At 46.7% G+C, this 26,144-nt stretch overlaps 1 protein-coding gene across 2 annotated transcripts in view; it reads right to left on the reverse strand.

Annotated features, from left to right (window-relative positions):
- The window catches only part of LOC135055460 (ubiquinol-cytochrome-c reductase complex assembly factor 1), a 406,324-nt gene that overhangs the window by 39,676 nt on the left and 340,504 nt on the right, over positions 1 to 26,144 (reverse strand). For both annotated transcript variants that reach the window (XM_063959573.1, XM_063959572.1), the window contains exon 8: positions 6,306 to 6,383. In XM_063959573.1, coding sequence (XP_063815643.1) covers positions 6,306 to 6,383 — 78 coding nt within the window. The remainder of the gene's footprint in view (positions 1 to 6,305; positions 6,384 to 26,144) is intronic.

Consider the following 26,144-nt stretch of genomic DNA (forward strand, 5'->3'; position numbering starts at 1 on the left):
GCGTTATCATCCCGATATGCTGCTACACTAACTAGAGCAGCAGTTAGAACTGGTGCGGTGTCGACTTGGGGTAATTAATAGAGGCCTAATTTAAAACCAACAGTGCACTTGTTATACATTTATTGACTCTAATCTGACGAAATTATCTTCAAGTATGGGACTGATCTATGGATAATATCCAGACTTTCAGCGCTAAACATCAGCTGCCAACTTTCAGGATATATCAATTTCAATATCACCACTATATCAGTCTATCAGTGCACCGATCTGTGTGGAATTGTATGGAGTTTAGTGCGGACCTCTTATTGGCTACATTTTAGTATCAATAGGTATATGTATACTTTATTATGTGATCATTGTGAATATTAAAATTGTGAAATTTTAGTGGAGTCTGCCTGCGCTCTCTTGTCTAGTTTTCTCTTTTGGGATCATACAGGACAAACAGAGAGTCCGATTTTCTGTAATGAGCAGTCCTCTTCACATAGATTTTTAGAGCCCTTACAACATCTAAGGACTTTGATGAAATTGAGGAGTCAGTCGCAACTGGCACCACAATAGGTTGGTTGATATAAAATGCCGACACAACCTTTGGAAGAAACTGCCGACGTGTCCGGAGCTCAGCTCTATCTTCATGGAAGATCAAGTAGGGGCTTTTACAGGACAAAGCTCCCAACTCCAACACATGTCTAGCAGAAGCTAAGGCCAACAAAGTGACAGCCTTCCACGTTAGAAATTTGACCTCAACCTCCTGTAGAGGCTCAAACCAGTCCGACTGGAGGAACTGCAACACCACGTTAAGATCCCTAGGCACCGTAGGCGGTACAAAGGGAGGTTGGATGTGCAGAACTCCCTTCAAAACAGTCTGAACCTCCGGGAGGGCAGCCAATTGTTTATGGAAGAAAATTGATAAGGCCGAAATCTGGACCTTCACAGATCCCAACCGCAGGCCCATATCCACTCCTGCTTGCAGGAAGAAGAGAAACCGTCCCATCTGAAACTCCACCGTAGGAAACTTCTTGGACTCACACCAAGATACATTTTTTTTTCCAAATACGATGATAATGTTTAGACGTTACTCCTTTCCTAGCCTGTATCAGGGTAGGAATAACCTTGTTCGGAATGCCCTTCCGAGCTAATATCTGGCGTTCAACCTCCATGCCGTCAAACGTAGCCGCGGTAAGTCTTGATAGGCGAACGGCTCCTGCTGCAGCAGGTCCTCCCGAAGAGGAAGAGGCCTCGGCTCTTCTAGCAGTAGATCCAGAAGATCCACGTACCAAGCCCTTCTTGGCCAGTCCAGAGCAATGAGGATTGCCTGAACTCTTGTTCTCCTTATGAGCTTTAGAACTCTTGGAATGAGTGGAAGTGGAGGAAACGTGTACACCGACTGGAACACCCACGGAGTCACTAGGGCGTCCACCGCCACGGCTTACGGGTCTCTCGACCTGTAACAATATCGCCGAAGCTTCTTGTTGAGGCGAGAGGACATCATGTCTATTTATGGTACACCCCAAAGATCTGTTACCTCCATAGAGACCCCACTCCCTTGGATGGAGATCGTGTCTGCTGAGGAAATAGCTTCCCAGTTGTCTACTCTCAGGATAAAGATTGCGGACAGCGCCAACGTGTGTTTTTCTGCCCAGAGGATGATTCTTGTTACCTCTGACATTGCAGCTCTGCTCTTCGTTCCGCCCTGTTGGTTTATGTAAGCCACTGTCGTTATATTGTCCGACTGCACTTGAATGGCCCGATTTCTCAGAAGATGGGCCGCTTGTAGAAGACCGTTGTAGACGGCTTAGTACCAGAATGTTTATCGGCAGGCCGGCTTCCAGACTTGACCACTGTCCTTGGAAGGTTTCCCCTTGAGTGACTGCGCTCCAGCCCCGGAGACTTGCATCCGTGGTTAGAAGGATCTAGTCCTGAATCCCGAACCTGCGGCCCTCCAGAAGATGAGGTAATTGTAGCCACCAGAGGAGCGAAATCCTGGCCCTTGGCGACAGACGTGTTCTCTGATGCATGTGTGGATGAGATCCTGACCACTTGTCCAGGAGATCCAGCTGGAAGGACCGAGCGTGAAACCTCCCGTACTGGAGAGCCTCGTAAGAGGCTTCCACCTTCCCCAGAAGGCGAATGCACTAATGAACCGACAACCGGGGCTGGCTTCAGGACATCCCGGACCATTGTTTGAATCACCAATGCTTTTTCCACTGGAAGAAATACCCTCTGCACTTCCGTGTCGAGGATCATTCCCAGAAAGGACAACCTCCTGGTTGGTTCCAAATGTGATTTTGGAAGATTCAGGATCCAACCGTGCTCCCTGAGTAGATGGGTCGTGAGAACAATGGACTGTAACAGCTTCTCCTTGGATGATGCCTTTATCAGCAGATCGTCCAGATAAGGAATTATGTTCACCCCCCGTCTGCGGAGGACCATCATTTCCACCATCACCTTGGTGTACACCCTCGGTGCTGTGGGCAGGGCCTGGAATTGAAAGTGACAGTCCAACAGTGCGAATCGGAGAGAAGCTTGATGCGGCGGCCAAATCAGAATGTGGGGGTACGCATTTTTGATGTCCAGGGATACCAGGAATTCCCCTTCCTCTAGACTTGATATTACCTCCCTTAAAGACTCCATTTTGAACTTGAACTCCCTCAGGAAGGGATTTAACGATTTTAAGTTCAGAATGGGCCTGACCGAACCATCCGGTTTCGGTACCACGAAAAGGTTCGAATAGTAACCTTTGTTTTGCATATGGGGTGGAACTGGTACAATAACCTGTGCCTCCACCAACTTCTGGATGGCTTCCTGTAGGATAGTCATGTCTGCCAGCAGAGCTGGAAGCCTGATTTGAAGAATCGATGAGGAGGGAGGTCTTGAAACTCCAGCCTGTACCCCTGGGACACAATATCTTGCACTCAGGGATCCAGGCCGGACGACACCCAGACGTGACTGAAATGCCTGAGTCTCGCCCCCACCGTCCCCACCTCCAGGCCGTGCGGTCCATCGTCATGCGGAGGGCTTTGGCGTACCTGAAGCAGATTTCTGTTCCTGGGAACCCGCAGCAGCAGGTTTCTTGGATTTTGGCCGACCTTCTCTAAAGAAGGTGTTGGACGGTTTGGCCTTTCTTGTCTTGGCATTCCGAAAGGACTGTGATGCAACTGAAGAAAAGGGTTTCTTCGAAGCAGGTGCAGCCAAGGGAAGAAAAGGAGACTTACCCCGCTGTAGCCGTGGAAATCCACACATCCAACACTTCCCCAAAGAGAGCCTGACCTGTGTAGGTTAGGGTCTCCACTCCTCTCCTGGATTCTGCGTCGGCAGATCACTGGCACAGCAAAAGTCCCCTACGAGCTGAGAAAGACATGGAAGACATCCCTGCAGCCATGGAACCCAGGTCTTTCATGGATTCCACCATAAATCCTGCAGAATCCTGGATGTTACACAAAAACAATTCAACATCACTTTTGTCCATTGTATCCAAATCCTCAAGTAACGTGCCTGACCACTTTACAATAGCTTTGGAAATCCATGCACAGGCAATAGTGGGACGTAGTATCGCCCCTGAAGCCGTGTATATGGATTTGAGCGTATTATCAATTTTGCAATCAGCCGGCTCTTTTAAGGCGGCAGATTCTGGAACAGGTAAAACCACCTTTTTTGAGAGTCTGGATACAGATGCGTCAACCATGGGTAGGTTTTCACATTTTTTCCTATCCTCCTCAGGGAAGGGAAAAGCAACCAGAACCCTCCTAGGGATCTGGAATTTTTTCTCCAGGTTTTCCCACGCTTTCTCAAATATAGCATTCAATTCTTTAGATGCAGGAAAGGTTAGCGAAGCTTTCTTATTGTCAGTGAAGTAAGCCTCCTCAACCTGTTCAGGTGTTGCATCAGCAATATTCAACACCTCTCTGATAGCCTCTATCATCAACTGCACCCTTTTGCAAGAGATGCCGCCCCCCTCAGCACATCCCCATCACCTTTTACCGTATCAGAGTCGGTATCCGTGTCATCTTGCATAATCTGGGCAAGAGCACTTTTTTGGGGACATGCAGTGGGGGGCCCTGATTTAACAGAACTGAACCAGCCTGCCATAGAGTTCTGTAAAACTGGAGTTGCAGATTCATCCTATGCAACCCTAGTAGAAATCTGAGAAATCATCGTTTTGATAGAGGATAACCACTCTGGCTCCCTTGTTGGTATCTGCGCTAAGACAGTGCAATCCTGATTACATGGAATGGGATCATCCTGAGAGGACATATCCTCAGCAGCATATGACACAGAGTCCCTTGACATAGCTTTATGGAGACCACAAACACTCCACACACACACAGGGAAGGGCAGACAAAGTTTCCCCCCTAAGAATGGCAAGACAGACACAGAGATTGGAACCAACCCACACACAGCGCTTTTTAAGATAGAGGACACCCTTCACCAGCGCTCACTGTGCACTGTAATAGGATACACTGACTATTTCACCACCTCCCCCCCCTTCTACAACCCCCTGGTACCGCACAGGATAGCTGGAGTTGCTTGGAGGGACAGCTCTGCCAGCATCTGTGTACAGGAAACTGCAGGCAGGAAAATGGCGCTGAACGCTGCTGGGTCCGCTCTGAGAAGCTCCGCCCCTTGAAAAGGGCGCATCTTCCCGCACAAATTCTTATACTGGCCTGAGGATTCCATTGCTAGGCGGGGGATTCCGTCCCCTGCTAGCGTCTGTGTACGGAGGATTCTGATGCTAGTTTGGGGATTCAGTCTCCGGTTAGCGTCTGTGACCAGTGTAGGGTATTAAGACGCTGGCTCAGGACGCCCCTCATAGCACCAACACTGTGTGCCGTTGAGCCTTCCAGTTGCTCAGCCACTCAGAGCTGCGCTCCCACCCTTGTGCCGCCATATCTCGCCATCTTCTGGCTCTGTAAGGGGGTGGCGGCATGCTGCCAGGGTGAACGATCCCCTGTGGCGGGGAACAATCGATCCCCTCAGGAGCTCAGTGTCCTGTCAACGGAGATAGTGGCTCAGACCCCGCCGGGCGGACACTACTCCCCCCCTTAGTCCGTCGAAGCAGGGAGGCTGTTACTCTAAATAAAATAATAAAACTAAACTAAAAGAACTCCTGTGGAGCTCCCCTAGCTGTGACCGGCTCCTCCGGGCACATTTTCTAAACTGGTAGGAGGGGCATAGAGGAAGGAGCCAGCCCACACTCTCAAACTCTTAAAGTGCCAATGGCTCCTGGTGGACCCGTCTATACCCCATGGTACTAATGTGGTCCCCAACATCCTCTAGGACGTAAGAGAAATATTTTTAAAAACAAAAAATGATTAAAAAAAACAAGAAACTGTATTGCATCATAAATTAAATGAATTGTGATTTGTTTGTCGAAACATCCGAAATCTTCTGTTGTGTATGTGACTGAGATAGTGAAACCTTTGATTGCACACAAACTTTGCTTAATTAATTAAATTATTAAAAATATTGTATAATATTACCTTCAGGACATGTCTATAAAGTGTATATGAATGTCTTTAGATGGGATGTGGTGAGGATCCCGGCAGTTGGAATCCCGACACAGCCTCGTAATGCCGACATTGATTAAAATGTCTGCACTGGAATCCTATTTGAGGACTGCCAGGAGGCCACACTTGTAAGCTGCGTGGGGGCAGGGTGTTAAGATTTAGGCTGCGGGTGGGAAAGGTTAGAGTTAGGCTGCAGGGAGGGGGGGTTAGGCACTAATGGGGAGGGTTGGGCTGCAGGTGAGGGAGGGTTAGCTTTGGGCTGCGGGTAGGTGAGCATGGGTTAGGCACCCCCGGGGAAGGTTAGAGTTAGGATACGGGGAGGAAGGGGGGGGGGGGGGGGGAGGTTAGGGCGGGATAGGGGGTTATGGGATCAGGGTTGCCTTATTTATTAGTAGCTGTTGGGATCTTAAGCTCCAGGATGCCGCTGTCGGTATTTTGACAGCCAGCATCCCAAGTGCAGGGTTCACGTATCCAATCCATTTAGACTTGGGTCCAATCCCATCCCTCACTGTATCTCATTATGTAATGCAAATATGCCAAAATGTACCAAAATACGGAAAAATACGATATTTAAAATACTTCTGGTCTAAAGCATTTTGGGTATGGGTGACTCAACCTGTATAACCAAAGATACTTTAAATCATTAGGTAGGACTACAGGATTACTAGAGAATAAAGTAGCACTAAAGGAGAGCAATCCCTAAGGATAATCATAAATTGTGCACTTCCGATCCACAGCACTGCAATGGACACAACAGGCATTATTGTTTGAGTGCTAGCATACAGCATAGTAATAGCATACCTCATCATAGCCAAATATTGAAGCATAAAATATTTCAGTTAAAGCTCTCATAGTGGTCTTCATGGCCCCTGAATCAATCTGAAAACAAAACAAAAACACACATATAAGTCATTGTTATATATTACAGGAACACGCCCAAATATTTAGAAAGCATCTTATTGGGCTGTAAACACCGCCCCCCCCCCATCCCAAATAAATAAAAAAATAAAAATACAATAAAAAAATAATGTTTCCCAGAACACGTAACAATACTGAAAAGCTAGTTACAGAAAAGCAGTAATAACAGGTTTGTGTTAATGTCCCCATGCCACTATATAACTAAAAATTATTTGACATTCTATTTACAGTTGCTTTGCAGCCAAACAAGCTATTGCTCTATGTTATCAGCAATTCTCTACAAAGAGTGCCCAAAATATATTGGCTGCAGTGTCTTTCAATGGCACAAAAGCCTGTAGGGTATAGAAATAAACTCTTCTCTATAGCAACAAGTTGAAGCTACCGTAAATGAAACAAACTTTTGCATAATGCAGTGGTTCTCAAACTTTTTAAAATCACGGCGTCCTAGAGAGTATCAGAATTTTTTTTACGCACCCTTAGGCCAAAGGTTTCTTACTGAGCAATTTAGAAAGAAATATCAAATAAATGAATTGTGTTTATATCTCAGCCTTAAGGTTCAGTTATGTGGTGAGAGACAGGATGTGCTTCTGTTTGTCCACATGTTTTATGACTAGCAGCCACCAGAGCACAGGTTTTGCCTATTACATTGACCATAATTAATTTGATTTGGTCCTGGACGACCAACCCAGGGTGTCACGGCTCACAGTTTGAGAACCACTGGCATAATTTATAGTTTGTGAATGTGGCACATTATGGTATGCAATTATTCCAAAATCGTTATCCAAAATTCTTCTGGTCCCAAGCATTTTGGATAAGGGATACTCAACCTGTATATATATATATATATGTATATATACATACACATTTATATATACATATACACACACACACACACACACACACACACATACATACACAACACAGTATACCCTTTTTCGCGTTGAGGAAGCTGCACCACAGGAAGAACCCCCGTTACTGAGAACTTACAACATAGATACAAACAGAAAAAAGTACTGAGTGCACTCAATTTATTATGCTGATTAAGAAATCTCAATTCAGTTTCTTCATTCAGAAATCACTCCAAAAGTCCTTGGCTTTTTGAGCTCTTACGACCTGAAAGTATACCCTCTCACCAAGTAAATGTATCACCAAGAAAAAGTTTTTTTTCAGTAAAATGTTTTAATTGATTCAATTAAACATAAGATTTTTCTAAAAACACAGATGTATCAATGTGGAACTACACTAGACTTTTAAAACACACACCGGTGTGAGCTCTAGGGTGGATAGGTGGTGGATGGAAAAGATAAACCCTACGCGTTTTATCCAATAGGACTTCTTCAGGGGTTTGTGATATCTAGGTGAGAAAGATGCTATGCTTCAGAAATGTGAAGCAAAATTAATAGTGCTGGTGAAAGTGAAGAAATATGTTGAATACCTACCAAAAGAATGGTAGGTTCTGTGAACTTCAAATTAAATACGACTGGATTGTAATTTGTTATCTGGCGAATTAAATTATTCTCATTAAAAGTGTACTGAGGATATAAGTGATCAATGTGAGAAAGTGTTTAAAGTGATACCCACCCTTGACAAAGGTATGGTCATCAATTGATAACTTGGTTGTTCTTTAATATATTTATTAAAAACAATGGGTGTTCACCCTAGAACGGGCCAGAGTAGTGCCTAACGTAAATAACGTGATAATTATTATATGAAGTGAAATGTTGTTCCTAGTGAGTTTTAATAAGTCAAAAGTGGACATACCCAAACAGTATGGAGAGACGTTTAATGATAATTTGTCTATAAAAGGTAGATGTACCCAATTGAAGGGCTAAGAATATCCCGGATTCTCACATCTCTAGAACTTGGAGGGGAGGAGTTACAGCGTATGGTTTATCATTACTCCATCAACCAAAATATGTATATTATACATAAAAAAGGCATACATACCACAATTTACATAACACTTGGGTAAAACACGGCAATTGTATCGATTTAGTAGGCTAGAATCTGTGCACACAAAATCTTAGAAAAAATACATATAAGCTAGAATCTGCACACACAAATTATTAAATCAATAATACTGTTACTGAATTGATACAATTGCCTTGTTTTACCCAAGTGTTATTTAAACTGTTTTTCTTTACTCTCTCCGTATGACAATTGGTCTGTGTGTACACTATGCAGTACGTACATTCATCACTGACCAGTTTCCAGAGCTTGTAGATCGATCCGCCGCTATTCGCTTTAAAGTACTGGATTAGTGGAGCATTAGCCACCCAGTGGTGGGGATGTGTATTGCATGCTGAGTACGTAGGGGGTAATTCTAAGTTGATCGCAGCAGGATTTTTGTTAGCAATTGGGCAAAACCATGTGCACTGCAGGGGAGGCAGATATAACATGTGCAGAGAGAGTTAGATTTGGGTGTGGTGTGTTCAGTCTGCAATCTAATTTGCAGTGTAAAAATAAAGCAGCCAGTATTTACCCTGCACAGAAATAAAATAACCCACCCAAATCTAACTCTCTCTGCACATATTATATCTGCCTCCCCTGCAGTGCACATGGTTTTGCCCAATTGCTATCAAAAATCCTGCTGCGATCAACTTGGAATTATCCCCGTAGTCGTGTCTCATTGTGCCGTTCGTGATTAAACTCAGCAACCTAAGCCATCGCCTAGGTGTGACTAAACCTCCGTTTAGGCGGAGAAACAGCCAAGATAATGGAGGCTACATCTGTACCATAAGGGGCGCCTTGGGGAATTAAAAAATAAGATTTTACTTACCGATAAATCTATTTCTCGTAGTCCGTAGTGGATGCTGGGGACTCCGTCAGGACCATGGGGATATAGCGGCTCCGCAGGAGACAGGGCACAATAATAAAAGCTTTAGGATCAGGTGGTGTGCACTGGCTCCTCCCCCTATGACCCTCCTCCAAGCCTCAGTTAGGATACTGTGCCCGGACGAGCGTGCATAATAAGGAAGGATATTGAATCCCGGGTAAGACTCATACCAGCCACACCAATCACACCGTACAACCTGTGATCTGAACCCAGTTAACAGTATGATAACAACGAAGGAGCCTCTGAAAAGATGGCTCATAACAAGAATAACCCGATTTTTGTAACAATAACTATGTACAAGTATTGCAGACAATCCGCACTTGGGATGGGCGCCCAGCATCCACTACGGACTACGAGAAATAGATTTATCGGTAAGTAAAATCTTATTTTCTCTGACGTCCTAGTGGATGCTGGGGACTCCGTCAGGACCATGGGGATTATACCAAAGCTCCCAAACGGGCGGGAGAGTGCGGATGACCCTGCAGCACCGAATGAGAGAACTCCATGTCCTCCTCAGCCAGGGTATCAAATTTGTAGAATTTAGCAAACGTGTTTTCCCCTGACCAAGTAACTGCTCGGCAAAGTTGTAAAGCCGAGACCCCTCGGGCAGTCGCCCAAGATGAGCCCCCTTCCTTTTGGAATGGGCTTTTACCGATTTTGGCTGTGGCAGGCCTGCCACAGAATGTGTAAACTGAATTGTATTACAAATCCAGCGAGCAATCGTCTGCTTAGAAGCAGGAGCACCCATCTTGTTGGGTGCATACAGGCTAAACAGCGAGTCAGATTTTCTGACTCCAGCCTTCCTGGAAACATATTTTTCAGGGCCCTGACAACGTCAAGTAACTTGGAGTCCTCCAAGTCCCTAGTACCCGCAGGTACCACAATAGGTTGGTTCATGTGAAAAACAGAAAACACCTTAAGGAGAAATTGAGGACGAGTCCTCAATTCTGCCCTGTCAGAATGAAAAATTAAGTAAGGGCTTTATATATGATAAAGCCGCCAATTCTGACACACGCCTGGCTGAAGCCAGGGCTAATAAAATATCTCACATGGAAGGTGACGATGCTAAGTCCACAGTGGTGAGTGGTTCAAACCAATGTGACTTTAGGAAACTCAAAACAACATTGAGATCCCAAGGTGCCACTGGGGCACAAAAGGAGGCTGTATATGCAGTACCCCTTTTACAAACATCTGAACGTCAGGCACTAAAGCCAGTTCTTTCTGGAAGAAATTCGACAGGGCCGAAATTTGAACCTTAATGGACCCTAATTTTAGGCCCATAGACAGTCCTGTTTTCAGGAAATGTATGAAACGACCCAGTTGAAATTCCTCTGTAGGGGCCTTCTTGGCCTCACACCACGCAACATATCTTCGCCAAATGCGGTGAAAATGTTTTGCGGTTACATCCTTCCTGTCTTCGACCAGGGTAGGGATGACTTCATCTGGAATGCCCTTTCAGGATCCGGCGTTCAACCGCCATGCCGTCAAACGCGGCCGCGGTAAGTCTTGGAACAGACAAGGCCCCTGCTGGAGCAGGTCCTTTCTTAAAGGTAGAGGCCACGGGTCTTCCGTAAACATCTCTTGAAGTTTCGGGTACCAAGTCCTTCTTGGCCAATCCGGAACCACGAGTATCATTCTTACTCATCTCCCTCTTATGATTCTCAGTACTTTTTGTATGAGAGGCATAGGAGGGAACACATACTCTGACTGGTACATCCACAGTGTTACCAGAGCGTCCACCGCTATTGCCTGAGGGTCCCTTGACCTGGCGCAATATCTAGTTTTTTGTTCAGGCGGGACGCCATCATGTCCACCTTTGGTTTTTCACAACGGTTTACAATCATGTGGAAGACTTCCCGATGAAGTCCCCACTCTCCCGGGTGGAGGTCATGCCTGCTGAGGAAGTCTGCTTCCCAGTTTTCCACTCCCGGAATGAACACTGCTGAGAGTGTTATCACATGATTTTTCGCCCAGCGAAGAATCCTTGCAGTTTCTGCCATTTCCCTCCTGCTTCTTGTGCCGCCCTGTCTGTTTACGTGGGCGACTGCCGTGATGTTGTCCCACTGGATCAATACCGGCTGACCTTGAAGCAGAGGTCTTGCTAAGCTTAGAGCATTGTAAATTGCCCTTAGCTCCAGTATATTTATGTGGAGAGAAGTCTCCAGACTCGATCACACTCTCTGGAAATTTTTTCCTTGTGTGACTGCTCCCCAGCCACTCAGGCTGGCATCCGTGGTCACCAGGACCCAGTCCTGAATGCCGAATCTGCGGCCCTTTCATAGATGAGCACTCTGCAGCCACCGCAGAAGAAACACCCTTGTCCTTGGAGACAGGGTTATCCGCTGATGCATCTGAAGATGCGATCCGGACCATTTTTCCAGCAGATCCCACGTAAAGGTTCTTGCGTGAAATCTACCGAATGGGATCGCTTTGTAAGAAACCACCATTTTTCACAGGATCCTTGTGCAATGATGCACTGATACTTTTCCTGGTTTTAGGAGGTTCCTGACTAGCTCGGATAACTCCCTGGCTTTCTTCTCCGGGAGAAAACATCCTTTTCTGGACTGTGTCCAGAATCATCCCTAGGAACAGTAGACGTGTCGTCGGAAAAAACTGCGATTTTTGAATATTTAGAATCCACTCGTGCTGTCGTAGAACTACTTAAGATAGTGCTACTCCGACCTCCAACTGTTCTCTGGACCTTGCCCTTATCAGGAAAGCGTCCATATTTCTTTTAAGAAGAATCATCATTTCGGCCATTACCTTGGTAAAGACCCGGGGTGCCGTGGACAATCCAAACGGCAGCGTCTGAACTGATAGTGACAGTTCTGTACCACGAACCTGAGGTACCCTTGGTGAGAAGGGCAAATTTGGACATGTAGGTAAGCGTCCCTGATATCCAGTGACACCATATCGTCCCCTTCTTCCTGGTTCGCTATCACTGCTCTGAGTGACTCCATCTTGATTTGAACGCTTGTATGTAAGTGTTCAAATATTTCAGATCTCACCTAGCCGTCTGGCTTCAGTACCACAATATAGTGTGGAATAATACCCCTTCCCTTGTTGTAGAAGGGGTACTTTGATTATCACCTGCTGGGAATACAGCCTGTGAATTGTTCCCAATACTGCCTCCCTGTCGGAGGGAGACGTTGGTAAAGCAGACTTCAGGAACTTGTGAGGGGGAGACGTCTCGAATTTCCAATGTACACCTGGGATACTACGTGTAGGATCCAGGAGTCCACTTGTGAGTGAGCCCACTGCGTGCTGAAACTCTTGAGATGACCCCCTACCGCACCTGAGTCCGCTTGTACGGCCCCCGCGTCATGCTGCGGACTTGGCAGAAGCTGTGGAGGGCTTCTGTTCCTGGGAATGGGCTGCCTGCTGCAGTCTTCTTCCCTTTCCTCTACCCCTGGGCAGATATGACTGGCCCTTTTGCCCGCCTGCCCTTATGGGGACGAAAGGACTGAGACTGAAAAGACTGTGTCCTTTTCTGCTGAGATGTGACTTGGGGTAACAAAAGGTGGATTTTTCAGCTGTTGCCATGGCCACCAGGTCCGATGGACCGCCCCTTTATACGGCAATACTTCCATGTGCCGTCTGGAATCTGCATCACCTGACCACTGTCGTCTGGCAGATATGTACATCACATTTACTCTTGATGCCAGAATGCAAATATCCCTCTGCGCATCTCGCATATATAGAAATGCATCCTTAAAATGCTCTATAGTCAATAAAATCTTGTCCCTGTCAAGGGTATCAATATTTTCAGTCAGGAAATCCGACCAAGCCCCCTCAGCGCTGCACATCCAGGCTGAGGCGATTGCTGGTCGTAGTATAACACCAGTATATGTGTATATACTTTTAGGATTTTTTTTCAGCTTCCTATCAGCTGGCTCCTTGAGGGCTGCCGTATCTGGAGACGGTAACGCCACTTGTTTTTATAAGCGTGTGAGCGCCTTATTCACCCTAAGGTGTGTTTCCCAACTCGCCCTAACTTCTGGCGGGAAAGGGTATACCGCCAATAATTTTCTATCGGAGGAAACCCACGTATCATCACACACTTCATTTAATTTATCTGATTCAGGAAAAACTACAAGTAGTTTATTCACACCCTACATAATACCCTTATTTGTGGTACTTGTAGTATCAGAAATATGTAACACCTCCTTCATTGCCCTTAACATGAAACGTGTGGCCCTAAAGGAAAATACGTTTGTTTCTTCACCGTCGACACTGGAGTCAGTGTCCGTGTCTGTGTCTGTGTCGACCGACTGAGGTAAATGGGCGTTTTTACAAGCCCCTGACGGTGTCTGAGACGCCTGGACAGGTACTAATTTGTTTGCCGGCCGTCTCATGTCGTCAACCGACCTTGCAGCGTGTTGACATTATCACGTAATTCCTAAATAAGCCATCCATTCCAGTGTCGACTCCCTAGAGAGTGACATCACCAATACAGGCAATTTGCTCCGCCTCCTCACCAACATCGTCCTCCTACATGTCGACACACACGTACCGACACACAGCACACACACAGGGAATGCTCTGACAGAGGACAGGACCCCACTAGCCCTTTGGGGAGACAGAGGGAGAGTTTGCCAGCACACACCAAAAACGCTATAATTATACAGGGACAACCCCTTATACAAGTGTTTTCCCTTATAGCATTTTTATATATGTAATCATATCGCCAAATAAGTGCCCCCCCTCTCTGTTTTAACCCTGTTTCTGTAGTGCAGTGCAGGGGAGAGCCTGGGAGCCTTCCTCACAGCAGAGCTGAGCAGGAAAATGGCGCCGTGTGCTGAGGAGAATAGGCCCCGCCCCCTTTTCGGCGGGCTCTTCTCCCGGAGTTTGTGAGATCTGGCAGGGGTTAAATACATCCATATAGTCTCAAGGGCTATATGTGATGTATTTTAGCCATAAAAAGGTATTATACATTGCTGCCCAGGGCGCCCCCCCCAGCGCCCTGCACCCTCAGTGACAGTTGGTGACTGTTGGTGAAGTGTGCTGACAACAATGGCGCACAGCTGCAGTGCTGTGCGCTACCTTATGAAGACTGAAAGTCTTCTGCCGCCTGTTTCTGAACCTCTGGACCTCTTCAACTTCGGCATCTGCAAGGGGGGTCGGCGGCACGGCTCCGGGACGAACCCCAGGGTGAGACCTGTGTTCCGACTCCCTCTGGAGCTAATGGTGTCCAGTAGCCTAAGAAGCAAATCCATCCTGCACGCAGGTGAGTTTTCTTCTCTCCCCTAAGTCCCTCGTAGCAGTGAGCCTGTTGCCAGCAGGACTCACTGAAAATAAAAAAACCTAACTTAAACTTTTATTCTAAGCAGCTCAGGAGAGCCACCTAGATTGCACCCTTCTCGTCGGGCACAAAAATCTAACTGAGGCTTGGAGGAGGGTCATAGGGGGAGGAGCCAGTGCACACCACCTGATCCTAAAGCTTTTATTATTGTGCCCTGTCTCCTGCGGAGCCGCTATATCCCCATGGTCCTGACGGAGTCCCCAGCATCCACTAGGACGTCAGAGAAACACAAGATGAGTGACATAATGGTAGTTCTGGTGCTGTTTAAAGCCCTAAGTGTGTTCTAATTCTACAGCACAATGAAGGAGGGATAAAAAAAAGTAGACTCCTAGAGATTCAGATGCAGCACTAATGGAGGACCTGATTCAGATGTGGATAGCACTAATATGGTAATGCAGCAGAATGCATCACTCCTTCTGCTTGCATTAGTGATATGTCCTAGGACGCAGTATTGGATCATCTGTGACACCACTAGCCAGTTACATGATACATGGGGTTGCACAAACCAGCCTCTGCAGTTACAACAAAGAGTCAAGGAAACCTCTGTCCTCCAACACAGATCCTGGCCTAGTGCCTCCCCTACAATGGCGGCCACTCACCTCCGTTTTGGGAAAACCCTCACCGCCCCCACATGGCAGCAGACTGTCGATAACAGACATCCTGCTGCTGATCTGTGTGTTACATTGCAGACCCGTACTGCACATGCATAGTAAGGGTAGGATGCATGTGTAAAGTACCAAACATCGGTACCTTGCAGCATGTGAAGCTACTCCGTCCACATCTGAATTAGGCCCAGAATTACTAACCCCTTAAGAAGAAACAAACTGCCCAAATGTTTCTTTACAAGCACCGCATGAATATATATCATGCAAGCACCCACCCACCCTAGTTTCCCACTCCTTTGTACAGAAACAAAATAAGAAATATAACGCATCACAGGTGGATATACACCATATAAGTACATTCCGTGGTCGAAGTGGGATGGTATGCAGCAGTATGGCATACCGGCACTTCATTGGGTCTGACCCGGAAGTTTTTCTTTTCAATTGAATTAAAAGAGTGCAGCAGGAGGCAAGGGAAGTGGCAAGTCTGCTGCACTTACAGGATGCTGTTCCTGTCCCTGCCACAGCCTCACCGGGTGCCCACATGGGATGCGCCCGGCTCTCGTCCCTGCCGCTGGCGGTGCACCCTTCTCTTGCCTCTGGCGATGACAGAGCACCACCGGGCGCCCCCACGTCGGGTGCACACGGCTCTCATCCCTGCTGCGGGCTGTGAGCCCGGTTCTCATCCCTGTCTGACAGAGCATACATAGAGTGCTCACGGCTCCTGTCCCTGCCGCGGGTGGTACACCCGGCTCTCACCCCTGTCTGCCACCAACGCAGCACATGTGGGGGCACCTGGTTCCTGTACTTGCCGCCGCTGGAGCCACGCAGGATGCCCATCAAGGACCGGTAGGCTTTAATATTAGATCACAACCACCAATCTATCCTCCTCCCAGCCAGTGTCCCAATCCCCAATATCTCCCTCTCCCAGCCAGTGTCCCAATGCCCAGTATGTTCCTCTCCCACCCTGTGTCCGAATCTCCAATATGTCCCTCTCCCAGCCTGCGCCCTCTCCCACCCAGTGTCCCAATCCCCAATATGTCCCTCTCCCACAATGCGTCCTCTCCCACCCAGTGTCCCAATTACCAATATGTCCCTCTCCCACCCAGTGTCCCAATCCCCAATATGTCCCACTACCACCCAGTGTCCCAATTACCAATATGTCCCTCTCTCAGCATGCGTCCTCTCCCACCCAGTGTCCCAATTACCAATATGTCCCTCTCCCAAGCAGTGTCCCAATCCCCAATATGTCCTTCTCCCACCCAGTGTCCCAATCACCAATATGTCCCTCTCCCACCCAGTGTCCCAATTACCAATATGTCCCTCTCCCACCCAGTGTCCCAATCCCCAATATATCCCACTCCCATCCAGTGTCCCAATTACCAATATGTCCCACTCCCAAGCAGTGTCCCAATCCCCAATATGTCCCTCTCCCACCAAGTATCCAAAGTACCAATATGTCCCTCTCCCACCCATTGCACCCATGTCCAATATATCCCTCTCCCACCCAGTGTCCCAATCCCCAATATTTCCCTCTACCACCCAGTGTCCAAATCCCCAATATATCCCTCTCCCACCCAGTGTCCCAATTACCAATATGTACCTTTTCCAGCCTGCGTCCTCTCCCACCCAGTGTCCCAATCCCCAATAAGTCCCTCTCTCATCCTGCATCCTTTTCCACCCAGTGTCCCAATTATCAACATGTTCTTCTTCCACCCTGCGTCCTCTCCCGGCCAGTGTCCTAATCCCCAATATGTCCCTCTGCCACCCAGTGTCCCAATCCCCAATTTGTCCCTCTCCCACCCTGCCTCCTCTCCCAGCCAGTCTCCCAATCCCCAATATGTCCCTCTTCTACTCTGCGTCCTCTCCCACCCAGTGCCTAATATGTCCCTCTGCCACCCTGCGTCCCAATCCCAAATATGTCCCTCTACCACCTAGTGTCCTAATCCCCAATATGTTCCTCTCCCAGCCAGTGTCCCAATCCCCAACATGTCCCTCTCCTACCCAGTGTCCCAATGCCCAATATGTCCCTCTGCCACCCTGCATCCCAATCCCCAATATGTCCCTCTCCCACCCAGTGTCCCAATCCCCAATATGTCCCTCTCCCACCCAGTGTCCCAATCCCCAATATGTCCCTCTCCCACCCATTGTTCCAATTACCAATATGTCCCTCTTCCACGCTGCGTCCTCTTCTACCCAGTGTCCCAATTACCAATATGTCCCTCTCCCACCCAATGTCCCAATCCCCAATATGGTCCTCTCCGATCCAGTGTCCCAATCCCCAATATGCCCCTCTCCCACCCAGTGTCCCAATTCCCAATATGTCCCTCTCTCACCCTGCGTCCTCTCCCACCCAGTGTCCCAATCCCCAATATGCCCCTCTCCCACCCAGTGTCCCAATTACCAATATGTTCCTCTCTCATCCTGCATCCTCTCCCACCCAGTGTCCCAATTACCAATATGTCCCAATACCCAATATGTCCCTCTCCCACCCAGTGTCCCAGTCCCCAATATGTCCCTCTCCCACCCAGTGTCCCAGTCCCCAATATGTCCCTCTAAAACCCTGCGTCTTCTCCCAGTGTCCTAATCCCCAATATGTCATCATCCAACCCTGCATCCCCCCTCTCACCCAATGCCCCCATCCTCCTCAGTCCATCCTCCACCATGTGTCCTCCCTCTCATCCAGTGCCTCTTAAGGACACGCCCCTTGTTATTGACCACACCTTTATCGACACGCACACGTCTTCTGCGTGTGCAACAGTACTCCCTTGAGTGGATACTATACCCCTTTCAATTTTCTATACCCCCATTTCAAAATTCCCACCTCGACCACTTTGTACACTTATTTTAAACTCCAACCATTGTTAGCTTAATACTTCAATAGATCATTCTCATACACATTTCTACAAGGGTTTTACAAAGTTACTGTTTACAGAGCTGCTACATTGAGATAGTCCAATGTTTGCAGTATTTTGGGTAAATAGTTTTTTTTCTATGTTCCTGGCCCTTTCAGTAACATGCTCGATTTAAGAAGCTTCAGTTCTGCCATTCTTGGATTCAGGACAACCTGCCGTCTTCTCTACTGACTGTGTCACTGACACCAGCCAGAGCACAGAGCTGCCTGTACAAGTGAGGTCAGCATACCCAAGCATACACCAATTTCTTTATTAAATTAGAAAACTTTAACCGACGTTTTCCTCAATAACAGAGAGTTGTGTCATCTGATTATATAATGTTATTTTGGCTATAGCAAATAAGAAAGATAAACAATGCATAGTTTTTAGCTGGATTTGCCTAAATGCCTAGTCTTGAAAAAGTTCTCCAGGGAGAGTGAGCCACCATTATAGATCTTCTGACAAAGAGGGTGGGACTGTGATGACATGATTCGCACTTGTTCCTTGCACCTCCTTTCTGGGACGTCCCGGAGAGGAGGTTAAAAAATTAAGCAAGTATGTAAAGTATTAAAAACCAAGCAGTTTTGTCACAGTGATAATAAAAAGGCATTCAGAAATGTGTTATTTCTATGTAACTGTTCTAAAAATTTCATATAAACATGTAAATAGTTGAAAAAGGAGAGACAGGTACAAAAACACTACAATAACCCATAGAAACGACCTTTGGTCTGTCTCCTAGATTCTCAACTGGTGGTACATCTATGGCAGTAGGTACCTGGACAGAATTGCTTTGTATATTATTAAAATTCACAGCTGACCTAGTAGTTAGTATTTCCGACTCACAGTACTGAAGTCATGAGTTCAATTTCTTGTCATGGCTGAGCGGTGTGGTGTTTGTATTCTTCAGAGTGACCTGGTTTCCTCCTACAGTCCAAAAACATACTGTCCGCTTAATTAGCGGACAATAAATTACCCTAGTGTGTGTGTTTGTGTCATGTGATAGGGAATATACAGTAGATTGTGGGGTATATGCAATTGATTTTTTAACTCAACACAATTCGACAGTCAGACACCCTGCCGCCGGGACCCGAATTCGACATATTCAATAAAAAATGGATTCGACAGTCCCGCTGTCGAAAAACGGACCAATTGACGGATAGTGTGCGTCCTGGATTCGACTTTTTCGACGGCACAAAAGTGTTTAAAAAAAACAGAAAAAAAATTGTGTGGGGTCCCCCCTCCTAAGAATAACCAGCCTCGGGCTCTTTGAGCCGGTCCTGGTTGTAAAAATACGGGGAAAAAATTGACAGAGGATCCCCCGTATTTTTACAACCAGCACCGGGCTCTGCGTCCAGTCCTGGTGCAAAAAATATGGGGGACCAAAAGGGTAGGGGTCCCCCGTATTTTTAACACCAGCACCGGGCTCCACTAGTCAGAGAGATGCCACAGCCAGGGGACACATCGGTCCCTGCGGCCCTGGCATTAAATCACTAACTAGTCACCCCTGGCCGGGGTACCCTGGAGGAGTGGGGACCCCTTAAATCAAGGGGTCCCCCCCTCCAGCCACCCAAGGGCCAGGGGTGAAGCCCGAGGCTGTCCCCCCCCCATGCAAGGGCTGCGGATGGGGGGCTGATAGCATTGTGTCAAATAAAATAATATTGTTTTTTGTAGCAGAACTACAAGTCCAAGCAAGCCTCCCCGTGTCAAAGTCGAAAAATATTGAAGAACACACAGCACGTACAAAATACACACACATGCCCACTGCGCGTGCACTTGTTCCGCCGTGCGTGCACATATCCGCAATTTGCGTATGGTCGCTCCCGCGGTCCTGCGCGTGGTATGGGTATTTACGGCGGAGTTTGTGAACGCATGGAGAGCTATCAAAACATTACATATTTAATCCAAATAGTGCACATTGTACACATAGTCCCCCTGCACCACATCAGAAAGTATCAACAGTTTAAATGATTCCAGAACAAGGGGATTCACCTTTACAGGATAGGAGGGGACAGACTAAGGTTATAAGGTGGTGTTTGGTATCCAGCTGTAGGGTATTTTAAGGGTAACATTCCGGTGTTGGCTTGCAGAAGATCACATGTTCCTGCGGATAGTTAGATGCAGAAGCAGAATATAGATATAAACTGTATTTATTGTATATTATGTATGCGGCGGGAATCCAGAGGAGACCACCCACAAGAGCAGTTGGGAAAGACATCGCCCACCTTTTCAAATCAACCTATGACCTCTCCTGTACTGTAAAAGTGCATTCCTGTGTCCATGGACAACGGGATTACAGTATCCATTGTATTGCTTTTGGAAGACTTGTATAAATAAAGCCTGCTGCAGCCAGGCCTGACACAAGACTCTCAACGTTACCAACCTGATAGCGGAGGACCGGACCGGAAGGCGCATGCGATTATACTCACGTATGTACATTGACTGTAGCCATTTACTCTGTTGTATTGTAGTGCATAATTTGTATTGTTAACCCCCTTTCAGAAATATTACTCTGTGGTGCCGGAACCCAGTGATTAACTACAAATCGGTGTTGTGTTTTCCTTTTCCTGCTAAGGTTTAAGAGTGTAATAGTAACGCATCGCATTGCTGTATAAGGTTTAAAGTGAATCTCTGGGTGCGTGCGCGCTGTGTGTACTTTGTACCCCCAGCGCGGCGTTTGTACGCTAAGTCCGTACAGTGATACAGGACTCCGTACGCAAACAGTGTATAAAGTACAGAGCGTGTGTATTAAGTATAGCGGCCGCAGCGGCGAAAGGTTTAAAGTGTATTTAAGGTGTGTTTAAGGTATAGCTTTAGGTTTTAAGATAAAATCGACATTATCAATTGGGGGCATCGTCCGTTTTTTCCACATACCCGCAGCCTAGCAGGTTAAAGCAGACTTTATCTATCAGCAAAGGGCGGACAGGTATCCTACGTAAACCTTTTTCTGGCCGGTGGATACACTGGAAACCCTATTTTATTGCTGATTAGATGGTGTCTGCTCTGCATGGTTTGTAGGGATCTTGGTGGGACCCGTAAAGTAAATACGCAAAGCTATTTAAAAAAAAGTCTGTGAATTTTTGTTTGGCGCCAAATGCGCACACAACACAAGCGTACACCTGTACTTTGTATACCCGCTCACATTGTTGCCATAAGTACTGATTACTAGATTAATTTAGACCTGTGCAAAAAGCCAGAGAAATTTGTTGCTATTTAGTTAAAATATAGAATAAATATTAAGGAAGTAAACGTAAAACACAAACACAGTCTGGCCTAGTTAAAAAGGTTTATACAGAAAGAAACTGTGTTGTGTTAAGTAAGCGATTATAGGTAATATCGCTTACATTTATAGAAGTGTGGGATTTGTACTATTGCGGACGTACGGTTTTTGTACACGTGTGTCGGACAAAGTACGGGACTGCGTACGCAACGTAAAGACGTACGCACGGTCGCGTGTTTACGCAACGTGCGTAAGGGTACGACCGCTAAGTACAAATTACACAATAGTATTGTTCAGTTTAGGGGCGGGACAGTAGTCACGCTACATTAGCACAAATTGTTCGGTTTCCAAGATTTAGCTTAAATAAAACCTTTTTTACTGTATTGCCTCTGGGAGTAAAGCTGTTTATCTGAATGAAAGATAATTTTCTGTACAGAAAAACCAAAGTGTATTTGAGTGAACGAACGTGAGTGAGAGAACGTAACAGAGAACGTAGTGGACCCCAGGAATTCGGGATCCCGTCGAGTGGTACATCAAGTGAGTGGAGACTTGGTGGCGTGAGGCAGCTGACTCATGTTAATATAGATTGAAGTACAAAGGAGCAAGATAGCAGAGTACCGCGGCCCAGGAGGTCAGCGAGGTTTAGAGTACCGCGGCCCAGGGGGTCAGCGAGGTTTACCCATATAGTTTTTTTTTATATGCTCCGGCTGAGGTTTCGCAGCCTGAAAATCGATTCCAGTGGTCGTGCGGCGGAAAAGTAACAAGTACCTATACGCTGTGCGATTGGACCGCGCGTTCATGGGTGCAATATTTAGCACAACGTGATACCCTTTTTGTGAGCTTTGCGTAAAATCGCGGTATCATTAGCACTGTATATAGCATACGCAAACGTGATTTGTGTATAATAAAGGTTTAGGGAGTTTTCGCTGGTCTCTCTCAGGAAATCGATTCCAGTGGTCGTGCGGCGGAAAAGTAACAAGTACCTATACGCTGTGCGATTGGACCGCGCGTTCATGGGTGCAATATTTAGCACAACGTGATACCCTTTTTGTGAGCTTTGCGTAAAATCGCGGTATCATTAGCACTGTATATAGCATACGCAAACGTGATTTGTGTATAATAAAGGTTTAGGGAGTTTTCGCTGGTCTCTCTCAGGAAATCTCCAACGGCTTATATTTACTGGAAAGGGTAAGTTATTCCCAGAAACTTCCAGTAAATAGAGGTTACATAGGGCCCTAAGTTAGGTACATTGCCTTCGCTATCGACAGTGTATGGTAGTACTGGCCAATGTGGGCGGTGAGTGGGTGAAAGCACTCAGAGAACTTTCACCGTTGCCTTATATTGAGTATTTTGTGTTTTTTTGTGGGATTAGCCGAAAGGGCAATACCTGCAAATTATGGGGGCCAGTTGCTCAAGTAAGGGACGTTCAACCAGGGTTAAGGTTGACATACCGCGGCCCAGGGGGTCAGCGAGGTTCATTATGTGTGAAAAGTATGGTTCACACACAGAAGTTTTATGCAATGAATGGGAACGTATGACTGCGGAAGATAGGGAACCATTCCCTAAGGTAGGCAGTTTTGAACCAGAGGTATTGCAGAATTTAAGGATTAGGATATGTCTGATAAAATCCCGAAAACAAAGGGTCAGACACACAGATTGTTTAAACTTATGACAGCAAGAGGGTGATATGCAAAGAGAATTGGCTCACGCAGCAGGTTCCAAATCTAGCAGGAAAATGATGGCAACCGCACCACCACCACCGTATATTGTGGGGGAGAAAGTGGCTACAGACAATGGCATATTGGTATCAGATAAAAGTATAGGTGATAAATGTACTAACGCTAATCCTTGCCAGTTGTATCCCATTTTAAATTTTCCCCAGGACTGCGAGCAGGAAGATGAGCCCAGCACGATATCGGCACTCTCCCTAGCAGCCACCATACAGAATACTCAGGTGGGCACAACCCAACCAACAAGAGCAGTAGTCAGGCCCCCTAGCGGAGGGATAAGTGAGGTCGTGTCCACAGGTAAGTACGGCACCATACATTATGCAGAGACAATAGCACCTCACATTGTGGAGTCAACTCAGAATGACGTAGTTGAACTAAATCCTGTCAGGGTGATCGCAGTCCCCAATGGAAAGACTGACGCTCAGTGAGTAACTCCCGTCAGGAACATTCCATGCATTGTCCCTGGTTCCGGACAGAATTGAGGTCAATTATGACAGAATTTCCTGATCCCAGAAAGGATCTAGTCGCATGCCAGAAGTTCATTAAAGAGTTAGGTAACACCACCGAACCCACAAACAAAGATTGGCAAACCGTGCTACGAGTATGTTTACCTTCCAATATTGACCCCGCGAAATTCATTACTGATTGTAGATTAGACGCAGAAGTACCTCTCACTGATGAGTACACTCAGGAGAATGTACGACAAATCAATCTGCAATTAGGAGTATATTTCCCTACTGTTGTCAAATGGAATAAAATCTTTTCCATAAGACAAAAAGAAGGTGAAATGGCATCTGAATATTTCCATCTAGCACTGCAGGAAATGGCTAGATACACTGGGATCGAGGACATTAAGGAAAATGTACATCACAGGGAGGTAGCTGTGTCAGTATTAATGGACGGGTTAAAAGAGGCATTAAGAACAAGGGTACAAACCTCTCTACCTAACTGGAGAGGTATCTCGGTGGCTGCATTAAGAGAGTCCGCTCTCGAGCACGACCGGAACGTCATTAAGCACAGGGAGTCTCAGGGGGACAAGTTGATGACAGTAAGTATAAATGCTCTTACAACAAAACCGCATCAGCCAAAACCCCAGACCCCTGATGGTAAGTCACGTGTAGTAGTATGCTATAACTGTCAGAAGGAAGGACATTTTGCACGGAATTGTAGGTATAAAAACACACATAAGGTATACCGACCCCCTAGACCAGGATATGAACCACACTATAATACACATAATTGGGATCAGGGACCGCATAGGAGAAGTTATGAGCCACATGCAGGGGAAACAAGGAGGTACCCACCTAGGAGGGACTGGCAGACCACCGAAAATTCTCAGTTACCCCCCTCACATATTGTAGCTGCCAGTGCGCTGCGGGAGGGTCACAATATACAATAGAGGTTGGGCCACACCTGTAGTCTGCAGCCAGTGAAGTTGATTGCTAGCCTTGGTAGTGTACCTGAGGTCACAGTTGATGTAGCTGGTAGATCATTAACTTTTCTTGTAGATACAGGGGCAGCCAGGTCAGTGTTAAATTCGACGGTAGGTATGAAAACCACGGGTAAAACAATTTTGGCAATGGGAGTAACAGGAATAGTGCAACACTACCCTATAAATAGACCTGCGGAGATTACGATAGGGCCCTTGCAGACCAAGCATTCCTTTTTGCTAGCTGCATCGGCTCCGACTAATCTACTCGGGAGAGATTTATTGTGTAAAATGAGGTGTGTCATATATTGTACTCCTGAGGGTGTCTTCTTGGATATACCCGAGAATCACGTTCAGGAAGTGCAGGATATGTTAGACACCCCACAAAGGCTAATGTCACACTCTGCTGTTATAGACAGGTGTCCATCAAAGGTAGAGGAAATGATCTCACGAACACCGGGTTCCCTGTGGACCAAAGATGGACAAGACACTGGATTGATGGCGAATGTAGCTCCAGTAGTAGTGCAAATAAAAGATGGTAGGATAGCTCCAAAAATCCCTCAGTATCCTCTGAAGCCAGAGGTGGAATTAGGAGTGTACCCAGTCATAGAGCGCTTGCTACAACAGGGCATCCTAGTCAGGACGTCCAGCACTGACAATAGTCCCATCTTCCCTGTGAAAAAGAGTGGGGGAGGGGTTACAGGCTAGTGCAGGATCTAAGGGGGATAAACAAGATAGTTGAGAGCCAATTCCCCATAGTGCCAAATCCAGCTGTCATCCTCATGCAAATTCCCCCTACTGCAAAATTTTTCACTGTCATTGACCTCTGTTCTGCCTTCTTTTCTATCCCTCTGCACCCTGACAGCCAATACCTGTTTGCATTCACATACAGGGGAGTACAGTACACCTGGACTCGCCTACACCAAGGTTTCATTGACAGCCCAAGTATTTTCTCCCAGGCTTTGCATGACTGTTTAGAATCCTTTCAACCTGAGAGCGGATCAGTATTAATACAGTATGTAGATGACTTATTGCTGTGTTCTGATTCACTCGAATCGTCCTTGAAAGACACGAAACAGCTTCTGTTTCACCTTTCTAATACGGGACACAAGGTTTCAAAGGATAAGTTGCAGCTGTGCCAGACCAGGGTAAAATATTTGGGACATTGCTTGACGCAAGGACTTAGACACCTCACCGCTGATAGAATACAGGCGATTCGCGACATGACTCTGCCACAAACCCAGCAACAGATCCGCACCTTTCTTGGAATGTGTGGGTACTGCCGAAACTGGATCCCAGGTTTCTCCATACTGGCTTTACCTTTGCAAGAGATGGTCTCTTCGAACAAACCAGATCGGATCTCGCACACAGATGAGTCCAAACTGGCATTTGAGAGACTCAAACAGTGCCTATCACAGGCACCTGCATTAGGCATGCCAGATTATGGGAAACACTTTGAATTGTACGGTACGGAAAGTGCTGGGTGTGCGGCAGGTGTCCTAACCCAGAGACATGGTGATGCCAGCAGGCCGGTAGCTTACTACAGTGCACAGTTGGACACCGTAGCGTGATCTCTCCCCACATGCTTGCGAAGTGTTGCAGCGATAGCTTTGCTAGTAAGTAAAAGCGAAGACGTAGTGTTAGGACACAACCTGACCATCCATACACCTCATGCAGTATCAGCCTTACTGAACTCCGCCCAAACCAGACAT

Source organism: Pseudophryne corroboree, chromosome 3 (genome assembly GCF_028390025.1).
Source record: "Pseudophryne corroboree isolate aPseCor3 chromosome 3, aPseCor3.hap2, whole genome shotgun sequence".
Lineage (NCBI taxonomy): Eukaryota > Metazoa > Chordata > Amphibia > Anura > Myobatrachidae > Pseudophryne > Pseudophryne corroboree.